Here is a 21,702-nt window from a genome sequence, read left to right as displayed (position 1 = left end):
TCCTGGCTAACACGGTGAAACCCCATGTCTACTAAAAATACAACAAATTAGCTGGGCGTGTTGGCAGGGCCTGTAGTCCCAGCTACTCGGGAGGCTGAGGCAGAAGAATGGCGTGAACCCGGGAGGCAGAGCTTGCAGTGAGCCAAGATCACGCCACTGCACTCCAGCCTGGGGTACAGAGCGAGACTCCGTCTCAAAAAAAAAAAAAAAAAAAATTTAAAAAGGTGGAATTTGGCTTTTTAGATCAAAAGGTGAACCACAGGACACAAAAAGTTTGTGTGCAGGCTCTGCAAGCTGCTGAAACTGGCTTAAGGCCTGCAGATGCATTATAGAAAAGAATGTTTGTAAGGCCAGTCCTCTGTCCAATCTGAGTCATAGTGATCTGGGTTGTCAATCAGTGAGGAGGGGCCTGGTAGCTCCTACCGCTGAGGAGTTTAGCAAGAGTGGTTTATCTTGTAGCTGTAGGGATTTAGAAATTTGCCATGCCAGCTAGGCCCTGAACCCTCACAACCCATAGATAACTGTTTCCTTAACTTTAGTGTTATCAGAAAGGGGTCCTGATCCAGACCCCAAGAGGAAGGTTCTTGGACCTCAAGCAAGAAAGAATTCAGAGCGAATCCATAGAATAAAGCAAAAGTCAGTTTGTCAGAGAAGTAAAGAAACGAAGGAATAGCTACTCCACAGGCAGAGCAGCAGCATGGGCTGCTTCACTGAGTATACTTATAGGTATTTCTTGATCATATGCTAACCAAGGGTTTTATTATTCATGAGTTTTCTGGGAAAGGGGCGGGCAATTCCCAGAACTAAGGGTTCCTCCATCTTTTAGACTATATAAGGTAACTTCCGGGCATTGCCATGGCATTTGTAAACTGCCAGGGCGCGGGTGGGAGTGTCTTTTCGCATGCTAATAATGCATATAATGAGCAGTGAGGGTAGCCAGGGGTTATTTTCATCGCCATCTTGGATTTGGTGCATTGTGGCCGGTTTCTTTACTGCATCCTGTTTTATCAGCAGGGTCTTTCTGACCTGTGTCTTGTGATACCAGCCCTGCCGACCTCCTATCTCATCCTGAGACTAAGAATGCCTGACCTCCTGGGGATGCGGCCCAGCAGATCTCAGCCTTTTTTTTCCCATCCCTTATTCAAGATGGAGTCGCTCTGGTTCAGACGCCTCTGACATTAGGGTCCATCTTAGTTGATAAAGAGGCATCTGTTTGGTCTCTCAGATCAGAGTGCACAGGCCTCACCTGGTTTCTACTTCCTTAAAAACAACTGCATCCAAAAAGCTATAGTGGGTTCACTGTGTGTTACTCTTTTCTCAGTGTTCGGAACAGAGGGGATGCTCAGAAACGCTGGTTGATGAATAGTTTTCACAACTAAAAATTAAATGTGAACTTGTAGTAAACAAATACAATCATAAGAGATACTGGCATGGGGTCTTCAGCAATTTGCCTGCGTCTCCAGTTGGTTTCTGTGACCCCACGTTTCTTGATAGACCCAGGAACTGATTTCAAGCCTAGGTTCTTGACTTGTGGGATTATAAATGTCAGTCAGTTTTCACTCTAAGGATACTCCTGAAAAATGGGCATAATTCCAGACTAATCCTGATACAGAATGTTGAGTATTCATTTTCGCAGCCAACACAGTGCCATCATGCGGCCGTGTCCTATACCATTTACAAATCTTGGCAGCGTTGAAGTTACGCAAATGATGAAGGGACTGAATTTGTAGTGATGTGTAGAATTTCCAAATTTGCACATAAAGTTTAATATTATTATATCCCTCATTGACAGAGGTGGACAAACTGTCACTGAGCCATCACCTGGCCTGGTTCCTTCCCTCCACCCCAAGATGTGTGCTTACACGTGTTCAGGTTGTTCTTGACGTGTTCTCAGGTGATGCTTGCCGACAGGAAGGGCACAGAAGAACTGTATGCAATCAAAATCCTGAAGAAGGATGTGGTGATTCAGGATGACGACGTGGAGTGCACCATGGTAGAAAAGCGAGTCTTGGCCCTGCTTGACAAACCCCCGTTCTTGACACAGCTGCACTCCTGCTTCCAGACAGTGGTAAGGACCCTGGGGTGTACTTCTGTGATGCAGCGCCCGGCTCTCAGGGCTGTGCCTCAGCCCAGAGCTTCTTAGCATCCTTGTTCCTTTGGAGAAGGCTGGAGAAAGGTGTGATGCGATGTCAAGCAGAGGTGACTGGGGACCACCTCCCACCTCTCTCTCTGGTAGATATGGGGCATGCCTTTTCCGTGATGGCCTCTGCTTGGCATTCATGTCATTTAATTCAGCAAACATTTCTTTCTCTCTTTTCTTTTGTTTTGAGACAGGATCTTGCTCTCTTGCTCAGGCTAGAGTGCAGTGGCCCAGTCACGGCCCACTGCAGTCTCAATTTCCCAGGCTTAGGCGATCCTCCTGCCTCAGCCTGCCAAGTTACTGGGACCGCAGATGTACACCACCACGCTCAGCTCATTTTTGTATTTTTAGTAGAGACAGGGTTTTGCCATGTTGCCCAGGCTGGTCTTGAACTCCTGAGCTCAAGCAATCCCCCTACGTTGGCCTCCTGAAGTGCTGGGATTACAGGTGTGAGTCACTGCGCCTCGCCTTAATTCAGCAAACATTTCCATGAAAGGTTTTCTTCCTGCCTGGTACTGTGCTAAGACTTGGGGATACAAAAACAAAAAAATAACTCACGGTCTTAGCTTTTTTTTTTGTAATGGAGTCTCTGTTGCCCAGGCTGGAGTGCAGTGGTGCGATCTCTGCTCACTGTATCCTCTACCTCCCAGGCTCAAGGGATTCTCCTGCCTCAGCCTCTCCAGTAGCTGGGATTACAGGCACCTGCTACCACGCCCGGCTCATTTTTGTATTTTTAGTAGAGACAGGGTTTCACCATGTTGGCCAGGCCAGTCTTGAACTTCTGACCTCAGGTGATCCACCCGCCTCAGCCTCCCAAAGTGTTGGAATTACAGGCATAAGCCACCTCACCTGGCCACAGTCTTGGCTTTTTAAAACCACTGGTTCAGCTGCCAAACGTGGCATTGGAGCATAAGGAGATTTGATTTTGTAAGAAAGCATGTTCTTGTTCAGTGGCACACAACAGGGATTGGCAAACTGTGGCCTGTTCTCTATGGCCCCTGAGTTTAGGAAAGGTCATGACAAGGAAATCCAAAGAGTCATATATCGTGACATTCAAATGTCAGCATCCGTAAACAGCGGTTTTGGGACATCGCCACACTCCTTGCTGTATCTGTCATCTACAGCTGCTTTTGAACCATGAAGGCAGCGTTGAGTCGCGGCAAGAGACCCTCACAGCCTAAAGTATTAACCTACGTACTGTCTGGCCCTTTATGGAAAAAGTTTGCTGAGCTCTGTCATAAAGTGAAACTAAATAGAGGACAAAAAAGAACATTCCAGAGCACTCGTCAGTCCGTTGCAGGGTTTGCAAGTGGCCTGCAAGAAACAGAGATGTTTAGATGGCACCATAGTGAGATGCTGCCAAAGCCGGTCTTTTCACTCCTCAGAGGCTGTCCATTTTAAATATGACTCCATAATCAGTAGCTATAATTGATGCGATTATTACTATTTTCAACTGCCCATTGATCAGAGATCGACTTTCTGTCTTACGCCTCTTTGAAAACTCTTGAGAGAAGCCTCTTGGTGCTTTTGGGTTTTAGAATCTCAAAATGGCTTTGCAGCCACACGGAGTCTCTGGGTGTGCAGCAGCGGCTGTGGAGTCCGGCACCGGCCACTACGTGTCAGCCTAGCGCTGGCGGCTCGATGAGCTTCCTGCTCCCAGTCGTTCCCACTGACTCTGAATCAAGTCACACCAGGGAGAGACGAGAAAGCAGCATGCTTGGAAGAGACAACCACAGCTCTGAATCCCAGCCCAGAGCCTGTAACCCTGGTTACCCTGATTAAGCTCTGGAAAGCTACAAAACAAAGACAGGAAGATGAAATTAAAGTTCATAACAGGAAAACTAGAGATTGGGGCTCCCAGGGCTGCTTCCTCGCTATTAGCACAGCTTCATCATTTTTTTCTCCCTGTGCAGCACTTTAATGTTTAATAGCCTCTGTGAAATGGGGGTGTTTTCTAGCAGAGAGCAGAGGTCATTATTTCACTGTTAAACCCCTCTGTCTCCCTGTCTGTCGCAGCATGATGTCCTCATGAATATGCAGATTTATTTGAGTCTATGATACATGCCAATCATGGGGCCAATACTTAACCTACCAGTGACAGAGAAAATAGAAAAACAGTGTTGGGGCATATTTCAGATGCAAAAGAACATTTGATTAGCCTCTCCATTTAGAGTCCCCTGTCCCATGTCCAGTATCATTGAGCATGTGTAATCCTAAGCCTAAGAGATGTGTTTTCAGGAATATTCATTTAAACACAATACTACATTAGTATGGCACGCCTCCCAGACACCGCAAAGCAGGCTTTAAACATTTGGACCATGGAGAAGCACTAGTTAAAATGAAATAATTGCCTTATGTGGATTCCTCACACCATCCCTTACTTAGAAATTTATTATATGGATAGGAAAATAGGGAAGAATGTTTGAGGCCATTACTATAATAGAGAGCATATGTAATAGGAAGGCACAGACACGTTGATGGAGAGCCATTATTTCAGGGTTATGTAATGACTTTATACTTCCCAAGGCCCTCATGCAGTAGGGTTTATTACTTACTCTTTCTTTGGAAAAAACGTTAAAGAGCTCTAAACTGAGCAGATCTGCCCGTGCAGTCCCCATTTAACTAATGAGAAAGCAAAACACAACCTGTGAAGAGTAAAGGAAGCCGCTTGGCTGGGGAGGAGCCCTGCTCACGTGTTGAACCTTGGTCTGCAGGATCGGCTATACTTCGTCATGGAATATGTCAACGGTGGGGACCTCATGTACCACATTCAGCAAGTAGGAAAATTTAAGGAACCACAAGCAGTGTGAGTATTATTTTTAAAGTTCCTTAATTTGAGCAACCAAGTTCTACCAACTGGAAACTTCCTTTTTTTTTTTTTTTTTTTCCTTGAGATGGAGGTCTCACTCTGTCACCCAGGCTGGAGTGCAGTGGCGCGACCTCGGCCCACTGTATCCTTCGCCTCCCAGGCTCAGGTGATTCTCCCACCTCAGCCTCCTGAGTACTGGGACTACAGGTGCGCACCACCACGCCTGGCTAAATTTCTGTGTTTTTGGTAGAGATGGGGTTTCACCATCTTGCCCAGGCTGGTCCCGAACTCCTGAGCTCAAGCTATCTACCCACCTCGGCCTCCCAGAGTGCTGGGATTGCAGGCATGAGTGAGCCACCATGCCCAGCCTCAACTGGGAACTTCTGCTGGATGAAATGGGAAAGTGGGATTCTGCCCAGTTTTAGGTTGAATAAACCTAAACATGGGAGGCGGGGGCAGACACACTGGTAGGATCCATCTAAGATGATTCCTAAGGAGCAGTTTATTCTATTTCCAATATTTCCAATAAACTGGAGATGGTGCCATGTCCCCTCATCACCCAGGTCCACCCTCATTGACGGAGTCATTCTTATCTGTTGAACAAATGGTTGTCATACACCTGCTCTGCACCAGGCACTGGGGGTATGAAAGGAACGAGGTGCTCCCTTTCCGGAGGGAGTTGGAAAAGTCACCTAACAATTAATAGTGCATTGCTGTAACTTTAGAGACTGGCACAGGATACCACACAAGCCCCTAAAAATTAGGGGGAGAGGGAAGTGCGTCCCCAGGAAATGTCTAGCTCAGAGGTGGGGGAAGAGCCTTCCAGGAAGAGGTGTGAGCAGAGGCAGAAGCAAGTGCAGGGAAGCAGCCTTGCAGCTCTTCAGGTGTGGGAGATGCTCTGAGATTATTTGAGGGTGGGGGAGTTGGGGGGAGCCTGGTAGGTGGGGCTCTGGGTGAAGAGCCTGGTAAGGAGCCTGGCTGCGGAGGACGGAAGAGGGAAGGCACTGCAGTGGGGCTTGCACCGTCAGATTCAGTTTTTGCAGAGCTCTCTGTCTGGGGGAAGAAGGAAGCATGAATGGGAATGTAGAGGCTGGTGCAGGCGCTGGTGAGACCCTTTATAGATGAGAAGGAATGGAGCTGTAGTTAGGGCTTGACCTTGGAGCCAAAGAGGAATAAGTGTCTTTGAAAAACATCCTGGAGGAAGAAAAGCAGAACTTACTATGGAGGAGAGAAGAGAGAAACCTCTTCCAGTGCGACCCCATTTTAGGCTTGGGTGGGTGCAGCCACCAAGGAGGAGGTGGTTTGGGGGTAGATTCATGAGCTCAGTTAAGAACGTTTTATTGGAATGCACCTTGCATGACGGGATGCGGGAGTTGGCAACACGGGAGGAAGATGTGGGCTCCAGGTGAAGATGAGAGATTCATCTGAGGGGTGTGGGGAGCTGGGACTTTGGTGCTGGAAACATCATCTCACCTCTTAGGGGCCAGGAAGTCTCAGGAAACACCAGCGGAGTAAGCCTAAACAAAGGGCGAGTTTCGTTCCCCAGTGAGGAGGCCTCGTGGGCATGTACCCTGATGAATGAAGTCAGCAACTGTTAATAGGATTCTGGCTGCTGTGCCATCTAAGAGATACATTGGAAGAATTTTTGGCCTGCGAGGGATTATCCACCCTAGGGAAGATTAACTGAAGGCAGAATAGGGAAATCTTTGGTTGCAAGCTTTAAAAGTGTGAAGGGAGATTTTTCTGCCCTTATTGTTCCTTTTCAGTTTTCAGAAATGCCTGTCCTTTTCTTCTGTCTTATGTTGTAGTTATAAAGCCTTAAAATACTCAGATTGTAAAATAAAGCCTGGTCACACAGGACTACAAAGAGCAGATAGCACAGAGTCACCCTATGTTATGAAGTAACGTAAAGGTGTCTGGTCCAATATCCTTTCATTATATTATTTGTGTTGCAGAAAAGTTTAGAAAAGCATGAAAAATAATGTAAAGATCACCTGTAGTAATCCCATCTCTTCACCCTCCCCCTTCCTGTACTCTTCTAGCCTTCAGAGGTGGCCCCTCGTTAAGGGTTTGGTCTTGTCATTAGAGACTTTTTTTGCTCTGCTGGTGTAGACACATGTGCTTACTTTGAGCCTTCTGCATGTGATGTTTGCACAGGCACAGTCTTGTGGCTTCTTGGACTTCAGAGACTCCTGAATGCTATGGAGATTTTTAAATATTCGCCCCCTTGTAATCTGAGTTTCAGCTATTAACCTGTTAACAATTTTGAAGTGATGGTAGTTACTGCTTTTTATTATGAATTATTTAAAAGAGTAAACTCAGATATGAATCATGATGTGTGTCTCATTGATTCCAACACTTGGAAGGAATGAAAACACTAGCTAAAGAGTTCATCACCCACTATACTTTGCCTTCCAGGGAGTAATTGTATTATACTTTCAAACACCAGTGTATTCTGTCAGTGAATAGGAAAATGGAAATTTTCTCTACTCTGCCATACTCCTGACATAGAATAGTCTAACTGGTATCCATTCTTTAAATGATTGTATTAGAAATTACTCTGCAGGCAATAAGCTACTTGTCCACTTTCCCCATACGAAAATAAGAAGCCGGCCTCATTGGTTTTATTAGCTGTCTCATTCACGGATGAACTGGAGGATGAAGTGATGGAAGGAAGACTGGGGGTTGGAAGAACACGTGCAGGCGATGCTGGTCTCTGAAAGCCTCTGGGTCCAACATTCTTTTCTCTCTTTGATGCTTGAACTTGAGAATGAAAAGTATATAGGCATCTAAAGAAGCAAGCGAGAAACCTGAAGCCTGTTTTCTTTTGCAGATTCTATGCGGCAGAGATTTCCATCGGATTGTTCTTTCTTCATAAAAGAGGAATCATTTATAGGTGTGTATTGAAGCCCTCCCACCAGCAGCTCAGCAGAGAGGTTAGCAGGGCTTCTGTGGGCATGCCATTCTGGAATGGCAACTTAAGACGCAGAGTTGATAATCCCCCAGGAGGAACAGAGACCTGCTGGGACCCACCTTCCTCCTCACCCTGGAGGCAAATCAGAGCCACCTTCTGATTTCTAGACCTCAAAGATTTTATATCTTGTTTCTACTTTTTCCACAAGAAAACACATTTTTCTCTCCATTGACAGCTCCTTCCACTGCCTTGTCCTTGGAATGGAGGTCAGGGAGCAATGGAAACTGAATTCCTGTTACAGATGTTCAGCAGAAGGAGAACACAGGGAACTGGGGAGAGGCAAGGAAAGAAATCTATTGAATTAAATTCTTCCTGTTAGTAGCTGCACTGAAAGTCTGGTGCCAAAGAAGGAAGAATTTCTTCCAGTATTAATTGAAGCATAATTAGAAGGATATATGGCACAGGCAGAATGGAAGGGACATGTGTATGACCCAGTGAGGTGGTTCTAAACCCATGATTTTGCAAACCTGGTCGTGTGTCAGACCCCCTGTGTGGAACATGAATAAATCAAATGATTGAGATTTCCCCAGATGTGCTCAATTGGACTCTCTAGAGTCACAGACACAGGCAAGATTGGGAATCACTAGTCTAGTCGTTTAGTCATCCATTCAGTATGCATTTAAGCACCTGCCATAGCCCAGTCACAATATTAGTCTCTGAAGATATCAACACACAGTAACTCCTGATACTGCTCTCCGGGGACTTATAGTTAATATTGCCATTGAGCTGACAGGTATTCAGATATCCTTCTATTTCACTAGTTCCAAAGCAAACCATGATATGTCATGGGAAGGACTCTGATTTAACCTGGTTCCTTGCAGGGATCTGAAGTTAGATAACGTCATGTTGGATTCAGAAGGACATATCAAAATTGCTGACTTTGGGATGTGCAAGGAACACATGATGGATGGAGTCACGACCAGGACCTTCTGTGGGACTCCAGATTACATTGCCCCAGAGGTAGGAACTCCAGTGCTCGTTTTCTAGACCGGGACACCCAAGCTGTAAACACAGCCCGCTCATGGAATATGGGGTCACTGGCAAATCATGAAGTCATTGCATGGTCATGACCACTAAATGGACTAAACTGGACAAAACAGACTAAAATAGAAGAAAGAGGAGAGCTCATTGCACATAGTAAGGTTGTGTCTTGCTTCCTGGAACTATTGTTTGCTCCATGTGAACCAGTTGCTTAGGAAAATGTATTTCTTACATGGTCATGGTCAAAATCATTTAAGAAACATTGTTGGCCGGGCGTAGTGGCTCACACCTATAATCCCAGCACTTTGGGAGGCTGAGGTGGGTGGATCATGAGGTCAGTAGTGCAAGACCAGCCTGGCCAACATGGTGAAACCCTGTCTCTACTAAAAATACAAAAAATTAGCTGGGCATGGTGGTGCATGCCTGTAATCGTAGCTACTTAGGAGGCTGAGGCAGGAGAATTGCTTGAACCCAGGAGGCGGAGGTTGCAGTGAGCTGAGATCACGCCATTGCACTGCATTGCATAGCGACACTCTGTCCCCCTAGCCCTTCCCCCGCAAAAGAAAACGCCATTGAGTGGAGGGAATTGATTGTGAAAATACTCTGCGTGAAAAGTGGGGTGAGAAGGTGGTTGCAGTGATGGCGTTTAAGCGGCATCGGAGTGATGACTGTTCTAAACTGCATGTTGTCTGGTCTAGGAAGAATGTATCAGTGTGGTTCTAAGCAAAATGGTTCCGGGACTTGCATCTTGACAGCAGCGGCCCGGCTGCTCTGCTTTTGTTACAACACTTACTGAGGATTTTTTTTTCCTGTTTTATGAAACATCCCACATGCCAATGATAGAATTGGTTGTCACTGTAGAGCCAACTTTCCATCCACACACGGTCCTGTGGATGCCACAGTTTCTTCCCATCTGAACCCCAGCATGGTAGAGACCAACGCATCCAAAGCTGAGCTGGCTTCAGCTCTTCATACAGCTCTCAGATGGGCTGCTGGCAGCCGGTCTCACATGCATTCAACAGATTACCCCATGCATTTATCTCAGAGACAGTAGGGACAGTGAAAAAGGCACCCACAAGCTCAGAAGTCAGACCAGTGTGAGCTTCAATCTGGAATCAGTTATTTACAGGCTGTGGGGACTCGGGTGAGTTACTTAACGTCTCTGAACCCCGTTTCTTCAGCAGCACGTTGGGGATAATATCCTCCTTGTAGAATTGCTGTGTGGATCAAAGTGCCTAATACAACATTTTGCATCTGGTAGACGCTCCATAGTCATTGTTCCAAAAGGGAAGCTGCTTTTTATTCCTTTGTGAAGACCTTTTACTTCTATGATATTTCAAGACTATGGACACGTAGACTTCATTTAGAAATTTAAATTCTGAATCGCATGGCTGGGGGTGATATGTGATCTTACTGGATAACTTACTGGGATTTTCCCCTAAAAGAACTCCCTTGTTAGCACTTCCAGACACGAGGTGAAATTAAAGAGTCTTATTTTTCAGATATGAATAGACAGGGTACTGTTAGAAATACAACCTCTTGATGTAGTATTTATTCCAAAGCCTGTTACTAGATGACAGGTATTAAGCAGGCTGTGATTATGAGACATTCAGGCTTCATTTAACAATTCAGCAGATGCTGTAAAAGCTTAGTGACGGGGAATAGCAGCATTTTTAGGAATAAAGGTGACATTGAACCTCATCTCTATTAAGACCAGGTCTCTCCTGTTCCGACAAATAACTCCTTGTGTTCAGTAACACCTCAGCTATCTCATAACACCAGGAGCAACAGTGTCCGGCAGAGATGAAATTTTCCGTATCATTAAGGTTTGTCCGTTTGAGTGTCTTGTCTTTTTTCATTGTCGCGTTTCAGTATCATTCACGGTATGAGTTCCTGTTGCCACTGTAACAGATAACCACAAACTCAGCGGTTTAAAATAACTCAGATTTATGTTGTAGTTCTGGAGATCAGAGTCCAAAATCGGCCTCACTGGGCTGAAGTCAAACCGTGGGCAGGGTTGGTTTCCTCTGGAAGCTTTAGGGGAGAACCTGTTGCCATCCATGCCTTTTCCAATTTCGAGAGGCCGCCTGCATTCCTTGGCTCGTGGTGCCTTCTTTCCTCCTCCATGCAATGTAGCATCTTCCAATCTCTGTCTTTTCTGACTACAACCCTCCAGCCTCCCTCTTCTCCTACAAGGATCTTTGGGATTATATGGGGCCCACCTGGATAATCCAGGATCCTCTCCCTAGCTCAAGATCCTTCACTTACCTCTGCAAAATCCTTTTTACCGCATAAAGGTAATATATTCACAGGTTCCAGGGATGAGGATGTGGACGTCTGTAGGGGAGAGGGGACTTAGTCTATCACACTCGTTATGTGTTGGAGAACCTCCTCACTGTCCTCAATAGGGACACCTAAACACACTTCTGGCATGTCTTGGTAACTTCAGGCATCTTCGTACACAGAGAATACTCTGCTCTCACTCTAGATACTTTCACATCTGAAGCCTTCATTCCCCTACTTACATCTACTGTACAAGCAATAATAGAGGAAGTGACCACCTTCTATTGTCTACCGTGTGCAGGCACATGATAAACCTTCTCTTGGCTGGGCACAGTGGCTCACTCCTATAATCCCAGTGCTTTGGGAGGCCGAGGCAGATACATCAATTGAGGTGGAAGTTCGAGACCAGCCTGGCCAACATAGTGAAACCCCGTTTCTACTAAAAAGTACAAAAATTAGCTGGGCGTGATGGCAGGCACCTGTAATCCCAGCTGCCCAAGAGGCTGAGGCAGGAGAATCGCTTGAACCTGGGAGGCAGAGGTTTCAGTGAACTGAGATTGTGCCACTGCACTCCAGCCTGGGCAACAGAGTGAGACTCCGTTTCAAATAAATAAATAAATAAAATAAACTTTCTCTCATTTAATCCTCATGACAAGCCCCACAGGGAGGTAGCATCAGACCTGTGTTTCAAATGAGGTGACAGAAGTGGTTAGTAACGTGTCTAAGGCCATGTTACTGAGAAATGCCAGAATTAGGCTTCAATCACAAGCCCAGGTCACCTCCAAACCTTTGCACTGCTCACTACACTAAACTGTTCGAAACTTTGAGTGACTCACGTGTCCAGACAGCACTCTGTGTGCTTTCTGTCTTTAAGCATGGTGCCACAAGGGATACAAAAATACATCAGATGGCCCTTGCCCTCCAAGTGCTTTCAGTTTATAAGAAGTGACATCATACTGACCAGCAGGAACAAAAATCTGTATGTGGATTCCAGTCGGCTTTCATTGAAAACATCAGGCACCACTGCTTTGGAAAATCAATCAATAATCACTTTAGGTTGTTTCACCTTTTTTGTTGGCGTGTGTGTGTGTGTGTGTGATGGGCGTGATGGGCTCTATTGCCCAGGCTGGAGTGCAGTGGCGTGATCTCAGCTCATGGCAACCTCCACCTCCCAGGTCAAGCGATTCTCCTGCCTCAGCTTCCTGAGTAGCTGGGATTACAGGCACCAAGCCTGGCTAATTTTTGTATTGGTAGTAGAAACAGCGTTTCACCATGTTGGCCAGGCTGGTCTTGAACTCCTGACCTCAGGTGATCTGCCTGCCTCGGCTTCCCAAAGTGCTGGGATTATGGGTGTGAGCTACCCCGCCTGGCTTTTTTTTTTTAGACAGAGCCTCACTCTGTTGCCCAGGCTGGAGTGCCACAGCTCACTGCAGCCTCACTCTCCTGGGCTCAGGGCATCCTCCTGCCTCAGTCCCTGGGTTGCTGGTACTACAGGTGTATGCCACCACCTGTGCCTAGCCTGTTCCAGCTTTTGCTAGCATTTTTTCCTCCTAAGTGTTCAGTAATTTGTCGTATTTGGCCACACGGATACTTACAGTATAAAGATCAAATAGGTTCAAGGTTTCAGAATGTGTGGAAAGGTTAAAATAATCCTGTCCTCTGTGCAAATACTCCTGTCAGGCAGAGACAAAATCATTATCTCACATGGCATTTTCCTTAATAGGCAAAGCGGAGGCTTAAGTATTTATGGCTATTTGTTCAAAAACCTTGAAATCGATTAATACTGTAGCATCTCCCGAGCCAGCGAAGCCAAACTGAGGTGGAAAACGTCACTGACAGATGAGAGTTTGAAGTTGAAAGGGATACCCACAGAAGGAGCACTCATCAGAAAATGATTCCTAAAGCTGACAGAGGGTCTTCTTTGCTTTGACATAGAAAGAATATTTCGGGGTGAATGAGAGTCCTTGAGCAGGCTGAGCAAAGGCTTGATTGGGATTTAATCCGTCTCTGAAAGTTAGTTATTTTGGACGTGTGAGATCCAGTCACAAGTCAAGTAGCTCCCAGCAGCCAAGAATCAGACTGCAGACACTAGCATTGCGCACGCTCTCCTGGAAGAAAGAGAAGCAGCAGGAAGAGTGTCTGCTTCTAGCCTGTGTCCCGAGAACCCCCTGCTGCAGTGAGAGCAAAGCTTTTCATTTTATTTATTTTATATAATTTTGTTCTATTAATTTTATTTTATTTAAAGACAGAGTTTCGGCCGGGCGCGGTGGCTCACGCTTTGGGAGGCCGAGGCAGGCGGATCACGAGGTCAGGAGATCGAGACCATCCTGGCTAACACGGTGAAACCCCATCTCTACTAAAAATACAAAAAATTAATCGGACGTGGTGGCGGGCACCTGTAGTCCCAGCTACTCGGGAGGCTGAGGCAGGAGAATGGCATGAACCCGGGAGGCGGAGCTTGCAGTGAGCCGAGATCATGCCACTGCACTCCAGCCTGGGCGACAGAGCAGGACTCTGCTTCAAAAAAAAAAAAAACAAAGACAGAGTTTCGCTCTGTCGTCCAGGCTGGAGTGCAGTGGCAATCATAGCTTCCTGCAGTCTCAATCTTCTGGGCTTAAGTGATCCCTCCACCTCAGCGTCTTGAGTAACTGGGACTACGAGCATGTGCCACCATGCCTGCTAACTTTAGAAAATTCTTTGTAGGGACAGGGGTCTCACTGTATTGCCCAGGCTGGTCTCAATTTCCTGGGCTCAGGCAGTCCTCCTGCCTTGGCCTCCCAAAGTGCTAGAATTACAGGCCTGAGCCACCGTGCCTGGTGCTGAAATGAAGCTTTTTCAAATGTGCCACGTAGAGTCTTCCTCACAGCATTGCTATGGTGGGTGCTACATTAGACCACACACAAAGGACATCACCCCTGATGCACTGACTGCTCTGCATCAACCCCCCCCCCCCAAGCACTTCTGACTTGCCACATTTCATGCATGAGGAGAATTTAGTGACTTGCCCAAGGTCACACAGCTGGTAAGAGCAAAGATGGGATTTGGATCCGAGACGTTCTGACAGGAGCACATACATTCTTTCTACCTGTTGCATTGTCTCCAGAGATATGGGAGAAAAAGCAGGTAAAAGTGAGCACTCAGTTTGGGTCATGTTTTCTTGGCCGCTCACTCATCTCAACGGGAATCAGGGACCTGAGTCATCAGAGATGCAGTGAGTGACGCTGAATTGCATTCCGGCTGTTAACCCCAGGGAGATCCCTTAGAAACCAAGGGTGATCCAGCCACACGTAAGCTCCTCCCCAGCACATGGGCATTGATCTGTTGGCATGTTTAGGGTGCCCCCTGAGTGCTGGGTGCTGTTCCATGCCTGGGGGTGCTGGGCCAGAAAGAGGAGCCCAGAGGAGAGCTGATCTCTTGGCATGTTCAGGGTGCCCCCTGAGTGCTGGGTGCTGTCCATGCCTGGGGGTGCCGGGCCAGAAAGAGGAGCCCAGAGGAGAGCTGGGAGGAGGGCCTTGAGGCTGGAGGCAGCTGGAAATCAGTGACCGCAGCCCAGGAGGGCAGTGGATTTCAAGAGGTGGAGAGGGCAGTATTCTCGCAGTAACAGATGGTGCCTCCAACACAGCTGAAATTTCCAGGGAAGAAGCTTGCAGACATGGTTGCCTGCCCTGCAGCCAGCTGCCTGTTAGCAGATGGACACACTCCTGGGAGGACTGGGGGCTGCATGGGTCCAGAGAGCTGGAGAGCCATCCTGGGGTCACAGCTTTTGCGTTCCCGCCCTACAGGAATGCCAGCTCAGTGATGCCTGGAACAGCAGCCAGATTCCTGCATTTTTATGTAAAATACACCTAATTGTTCCAAGTTGGCCCTAACATATGTTTTTTAACATGTGTGTACAGGTGAAATTCAGCCAATGGGCTATCACCTGTGACCTCTCTTCTTGAGGTCAAGAGTCTTATTAATATTTCGGGGGAGCATGTTAAAGATGGGAGGTAAAAAGACCAAGGGATGTCCAGAGAGGAGAAGCACTAGACAGTGGTCTCATTCTTGGACCCCAAGGAAGGCAAATGTTCATGAATTCAGGGTGGCCAGGGACCGAGAGGTCCAGCAGACAGGGATGGGTTGGGCAGAAGATCTAGCCACAGGGGGCCAATGATCGGTGTCAGTAATGACGCTGGGATGGGGTGAGTGTGAGCATCAGCAGAGGACCCTCCTTTGAGGACATCTATGGTAAATGGAAGGAAGGCTGACCATGGTAAGGGCACCCTTCCCCCTCAGCTTCAGGAGGAAGGTGAAGGGCACACAGGAGACCTCATGGTGGCAGGAAAGCTGAAATCCCCTCCCTGGCCAGTCTGCATCTTCAGAGGGTGACATCAGGAAGGGCTGCTGCAGCCCTGCAGGTGGGAGATGGTTTGGAAGGAGGTCCACAGGGAGCATGATGAGACAGCAGAGACCCCAGAGCCGGGAAAGCGTGGGGCGGGGTGCACATCAACGATAACTCCCAGGCAAGGCTCAGCAGGCCTGGTAGGGGGAGAAAAGGGAGTGCTCAGGACTGGGGGCTGTCCAAGGGAGGCAGCTGAACCTCCTAGAAGTGACCCTCAAGGTACTGGGAACGAGTGAGTGGGGCAGGAAGGGAGTCAAGGATTTGTCAGAGCACAACTGAGGGGCCAGGGTCCCAAAGAGCATAGAGAGTATGACAGTAAGAACTGGGGGATGGGGGAGGAATGAATGGGAGAAAGCGGGGGCAGGCCCTGTGCACAGGGCTCTGAATTAGGTATCCTGGAGAAGCCGAAGCCTTCACAGGCACCCCAAGACCCTTTAGCACCTGGGCCCCCCATTCCCTCCCTGACCTCCCCCTGCTGTCCACACCTCCGGATCTCTCTAGACCCGTTGCACTAGCTCCCTTTCCTGTCTCCAACTTGCCAGACACCTCCATCCTCAGGTCAGTTCCTCTTCTCGTTCCCTCCATCCAGCATGACCCACCCCAGGCATCACCTTGCGGAGGCCCCCTGCCCTGGTGACCCTGTTTAAACCTGCAAACCTCCAGTCCCATCCAGCACTGCTGACCCCTGTCCCTGCTGTTTTTCCATGGCACCCGTCTCCCTTGGAGGGACAAAGATGTACTCCTGGATTGATTTTTCAGTCTGTCTCACCAAGCTCCACCAAAGGCAGAATTTCATCTGGTGTTGGCTGCTGTGCCCCCACCCCAGGGTCTGGAGCAGTGCCTGACACTCAGTGTGTACTTGGCATGGGTGCCTGCACACAGCACTCCTAGATGTGGCCACCTAGGAATCTGCAGTGGAGACACCGCAAGAGGACAGAGATGAAGGATTGGAGACTGAGAGGGGTGGGACTCTTTAGCCAGGTGATTGGAAGGGTGACTTCCAAGGCCATCACAGGTGTAGGGCTGATGATATGTGACACAGTGCAGAGAAGGGCCACACCACCTCATGTCATCGGCTGAAGACAGCCAGCAGGTTGGGGGACCTGAGTGTCTGAAGGTTGATGGGACATTAGCCCAGGTCCCTGAGACAGCCCCAGCTGCCCCCAGAGACTTCTCCTGGCCTGTGGGGAAAGGGCTGTAGAGAGGGATAGAAAATAAGAGTAAAGGTTCAAAGAGAAAATAACTCATGTGTTATACACGCAGCCAGGCAGTCAGGCAATAAATTAGGACTCGCCACCAAGAAGAAAGGGGGAGAATGAGATACAGGGAGATAAAAGCCAATCAGTGCCAGCAATGGCTCCTCTGAGATCAGCTGCTCCTAAACCATGGGCCCCACACCAGCCCAGCCCAGCACAGACAGGGACAAAGAAAAGCACCTGATGAAAGAAAGAGAATGATAAACCAAAGGGCGGCTAGCTTTCTATCAAAGGCCAGTTTCCCTCTATGGAGGGTCATGGTCCAGTGACTCCAGCGTTGCAAGAGAAGATGAAGCCGCCGCTTTTCCTCAAAGAAATATTTAAAGAGCCAAAGCCAGGCTTTCCTTTGGGGTCTTCTTTAAGTTGTGCAATTCTCAGATCTTTCCTAGGAATTATGTTGGTTTTATTATCTCATATATTGTATTGTCTGCCTGCAGCTCTTTTACTGTCTCATAATTCTCCCGGCCTTGGAGTTTAATCAATTTAGCCTCTTCTCTGGAGCACTGGGCACCTTCTGTGATATTGTGGTCTATGAAACAAATGTGGCCCACTCCTTTCTTTTGAGCCTCCCCCCACTTCCACTCCTTCCTCCAGAAATAACCAGTTCTTGGTGGCTTTGCTGCCCTTGGCGAATGCCTGCTACATCCCAGACCAGGGCTGAGCGCCTTGTGTATTTTGTTTAATCCTAAGTCAATTCTAATTCCTATATGGTAAAACTGAGGCACAGAGATTTGTTAATTTTCCCCACCTGCCCAGTTCAAGGCAGACTTGGCTTTGAACACAGGACTCAGCAACTTTTCCCTGTGGTGACTATTACCCTGGGAGGAAGGGCCTGCAGACATCAGCTCCGATGCTACCCAGACAACATGTCATTCCACATGTGCCAGTGAGCTGCTCTCACAGGCCCGTTACCGGCTTTCAGAGCCCAGATAATGCTCTGTTAGATTTTTACTCCTGGTATTTGGCGGCATGCATTAATTAGCCCTTTATTTAGGGATTTGCTCAAATCCTGTAAAAGTGGGTCAGAGATTTCTGTGCTTTATTTCACCTCTTTCTTTGTAACATTGCCCAGGCGATGGCAGGATGGAGGTGGGTATCACGAGAGATTACTAACATTTGTTCATTTCTTGCTATGCACCATGCACTTAACGCCTGTCATCGCATTTAATTCTTACAATAGCCCTCTAAGGTAAGTGGTATTATTCATGCTTTACAAACACTGTAAAGGAGACTTGGAGAGGAGAAGGGACTTGCCCAGGGCTCACAGATGGCACGTGGCAGGGGCGGAATGCTGGCCTGCCAGCCTCAGAGCACAGACTGGCACCCTGATGCCATCCACGGCCAGTTGTCGACTCAGTGTATCAGTTATTGCCCTGTCTCCAAATCATATCTGTAGAAATCCACTAGACTTTGAGACTTCCTGGTTCTGGAAAATCTTTTAATCCAGCTAATAAAGCTCTTACAGACACAAAAGTTACTCCTAACTCACACTTTATTCCTGTACCGCACAAGCAGTTATTTTGTTCTGATGCACAATTAACATTTTGCATAGCTTCTCTGCTGACCCCAGAGGAGGCCTGAGACGAGCAGGGTCCTATAGGTGGGTGCTGAGCTGGGACTCCTGCCCAGCTTTTCCCCAGCACCTGCTACCCCCCTGCCACCCTCGGAGGGAGAGACCAGGGACAAGGGCTGCTGCTTCCTTCCTCCCAGGAAGCATGGCTGGGGGGGCCTCAGGAAACTTACAATCATGGTGGAAGGCGAAGGGGAAGCAAGCACATCTTCCATAGCCAGAGCAAGAGCAAGAGAGAGAGCAGAGGGGTGCTACACACTTTCAAACAACCAGATCTCATGAGAGCTCTGCCACAAGAATAGCACTAGGCGGATGATGCTAAACCATTCATGAGAAACTGCTCCCATGAGCCAGTCACCTCCCACCAGGCCCCACCTCCAGCACTGGGGATTACATTTCAAAATGAAATGTGGGTGGGGACACAGATCCAAACTGTATTATAAACTCTGGCTACAGTACTGCTATTTTAAGAACTTGGGGTGCCATCTGTATAATAGGGTGTAATCATAGCGTCTTCCTCAAAGCCCAACTTTGAGGGCTCGGTGAGTTTGGCCGTAGTGACTTAGCCTGCCTTGGAGGGAGCATCCAGAAAGCCTTGTCCATTATTTGGCAGTTGTTTCAATTATCTATTGATGTGTAATCACCCCAGAACATAATGGCTTAAAACAATAATCACGTTGTGCTGGATGCGGTGGCTCACACTTGTAATCACACCTGTAATCACACCTGTAATCACACCTCAAGTGGGAGGATCACTTGAGGCCAGGAGTTCAAGACCAGCCTGGCCAACATGGTGAAACCCCGTCTCTACTAAAAATACAAAAACTTAGCTGGGTGTGGTGGCAGGCACCTGTAGTCCCAGCTACTCAGGAGGTTGAGGTAGGAGAGTCACTTGAACCTGGGAGGTGGGGGCTGTGGTGAACTGAGATCACGCCGGTGCTCTCCAGCCTGGGCAACAGCAAGACTCTGTCACCAAATCAATAAAGTTAATGCTGTCATTATTGGAGTCGGGGCCTCCATCAGGACCCGGCAGGTGGACTCCTTGCTGCTGTAGGTAGGGACATCCCTATCATGGCTCTGCTGGGGCTGGAGGGCCCAAGGTACCTTCCAGCTGTTGGCCAAGGCCACGTGGTTTCTCCTCTACCTGGTCCTTCTTTCCATGCAGCCATTTGTCAGCGAGCTTCTTGACATGGTGCTGGTTACTAAAAGGGCAAAAACAGAAGCCACAGGCTGCTGAAGTCTACACCTGGAACTGAACTGTGTTACTTCCGGCACATTCTGCAGGTCAAAGGCAGTGCAGACCAGGCAAGAGGGCCCCTGCTCTGTGTTTTAGAGCAGAGATGAGCAAACTTTCTCTGCCAGGGACTAGATAGAAAATAGGCTTTTCCTAAATCTAAATTTTAGATTTCTGCCGAGAGGCAAAATTGAGCAACTGTTCTTGCCAAGATCATTTTACATTTCAAAGTGTAAAAAGCATGCTTAGCTCACAGGCTGTGCAAAGACTGGATTTGGCCTGTAGGCTACAGTTTGTTAAGCCCTGCCTTGGTGGGCTCTCCTGTCTCCGCCAGTTCCCAGCCTGGGCTCTCCTTATAGGGTTAGAGTCTACAGGCCAGTCCCCACTCAGGGCCTGCTCTCCGACCCCTTTTAGACAACAACCTGGGTTCTCAGAGCTTGCAATTCCCTTCCAGGGCCTGTTCCCAAGATCCATCCTTCCTGTGAACACCAGCCTGCTGGCGTATGCACTCCTGTGGCCAGTGGAGGAGTCAGTGGGCAGCTGTTTGCAGGGGGCTGTGGGACTCAGTTAGACTTGCAGGTTGGGGTGCTATGATGGAGACGGCCTGGGAAGAGCAGTGGGGTGGGCCATGTCAGTAGTACATTCTTAGGCCTCCACATACTGGAGTGGAATCTCAGGGGTCCATGAATTCCTAAGTCAAACTTGGCCTTCCAGGTTGCTGGGACATATAAAGGACTGAATTGCATCCCCCTGCCCCTGCCCCACAAATCCGTGTGCTGAAGCCCTAACCTCCAGTGTGACTGTTCTGTAGCGATAAAGCATTGAAGAAGATAATTAGGGGAGAATGAACTCATCAGGGTGGGGCTCTGATCTGATCGGAGTAGTGTTCTTGTGGGGAGAGGAAGAGGCCACAGGAGTGCGCATACGGAATAAAAGCCACGTCAGGACACAGCGAGGAGGAGGCAACCTGCACGGCACCAAGAGAGGCCTCACCAGAGGCCCACCTGCCGGCACCTTCATCCTGGACTTCCAGCCTCCAGACCCAAGAGAAATTTCTGTTGTTTAAGCTACCCAGTCTGTGGTGTTTTATAAGGGCAGCTCAAGCCAACCAATACAGGAAGATACTTGTGTCGAGGGGTAAGAGAGAGCGTACTGTATTTAACAGTCTGTTAGCTTGATTTGTAATACTCATATTTAGATAAAGGCTATGTGAGTCTTAGTTATTCTTGTCCTGGCTCCCACACCCCACATGTTAGAGATGGCCTCATCCTAGGTCAATAGGGAGTTGTGGGTTAGGGCCAAGTAGATTATGTTGTAAAGTGAGATGTACTTTATATATTCCTATCTTTTTTCATATATATATTCATATATGTATGTGTATGTATTCAACAATCAACATCATTGTCACTCTTATCAGGCAGAACAGGAAGGAGGAATAAAGGCTCCAGAGAGCAGGGGCACTATCGCAGGTGTCTTTGTCCCATTCACAGCTCCACCTTACACAAGAGTGGGCACCATGCGCGACAGGAAAGCAAGAGCCAGGATGAATCCTGGCCCCATCTGCCACCTCCCCACTGCATGTGACTCTGGTCACCGCACTTGAGCTTGCTGTGCCTCAGCTTCTCCAGTGGTGAAGGAGGGTGTGACCTAGCAAAGTGCTGGATTAAAGACTGTGCTCATGGGTGGCTCTGATTCGCATTTGATTTATAGTCAATATTACATTCTTAGTGCAGCTCACCATTAAGGAGGTTCCTGAAAACCTCGGGGAAAAAGAGAGGGTCTAAAGAGGTGTTTGATTTCTTTGATGTGACGAGAAATTACAGAAGTTGGCCGGGCATGGCACTGGAGAGGTCGGGTGGGCCAAGTCGATTAGATGATGTGGGGTGGGCCATGTCAATATTACATTCTTAGGCCTCCACATACTGGAGGGGAATCTCAGGGTTCCATGAATTCTTAAGTCAAACTTGGCCTTCCAGGTCCTTGGGAAATGGTAAGGGCAGAATTGCACCTGTCAGCTCAGGGCCCCACCTTGATGAGTTCATTCTGCCCCAGTTACCTCCTTCAAGGCCTAACC

At 48.1% G+C, this 21,702-nt stretch overlaps 1 protein-coding gene across 4 annotated transcripts in view; it reads left to right on the top strand.

Moving 5' to 3' along the window:
• The window catches only part of PRKCA (protein kinase C alpha), a 511,284-nt gene that overhangs the window by 435,709 nt on the left and 53,873 nt on the right, over positions 1–21,702 (top strand). For all 4 annotated transcript variants that reach the window (XM_008012039.3, XM_073005116.1, XM_008012040.3 and 1 more), the window contains 4 exons: positions 1,895–2,068; positions 4,855–4,946; positions 7,783–7,845; positions 8,745–8,883. In XM_008012039.3, coding sequence (XP_008010230.1) covers positions 1,895–2,068; positions 4,855–4,946; positions 7,783–7,845; positions 8,745–8,883 — 468 coding nt within the window. The remainder of the gene's footprint in view (positions 1–1,894; positions 2,069–4,854; positions 4,947–7,782; positions 7,846–8,744; positions 8,884–21,702) is intronic.

The sequence above is a fragment of the Chlorocebus sabaeus genome, chromosome 16 (genome assembly GCF_047675955.1).
Source record: "Chlorocebus sabaeus isolate Y175 chromosome 16, mChlSab1.0.hap1, whole genome shotgun sequence".
Taxonomy (NCBI): Eukaryota; Metazoa; Chordata; class Mammalia; order Primates; family Cercopithecidae; genus Chlorocebus; species Chlorocebus sabaeus.
The sequence above is the reverse complement of the archived record's forward strand: the minus strand, read 5'-3'. Positions and strand labels throughout refer to the sequence as shown.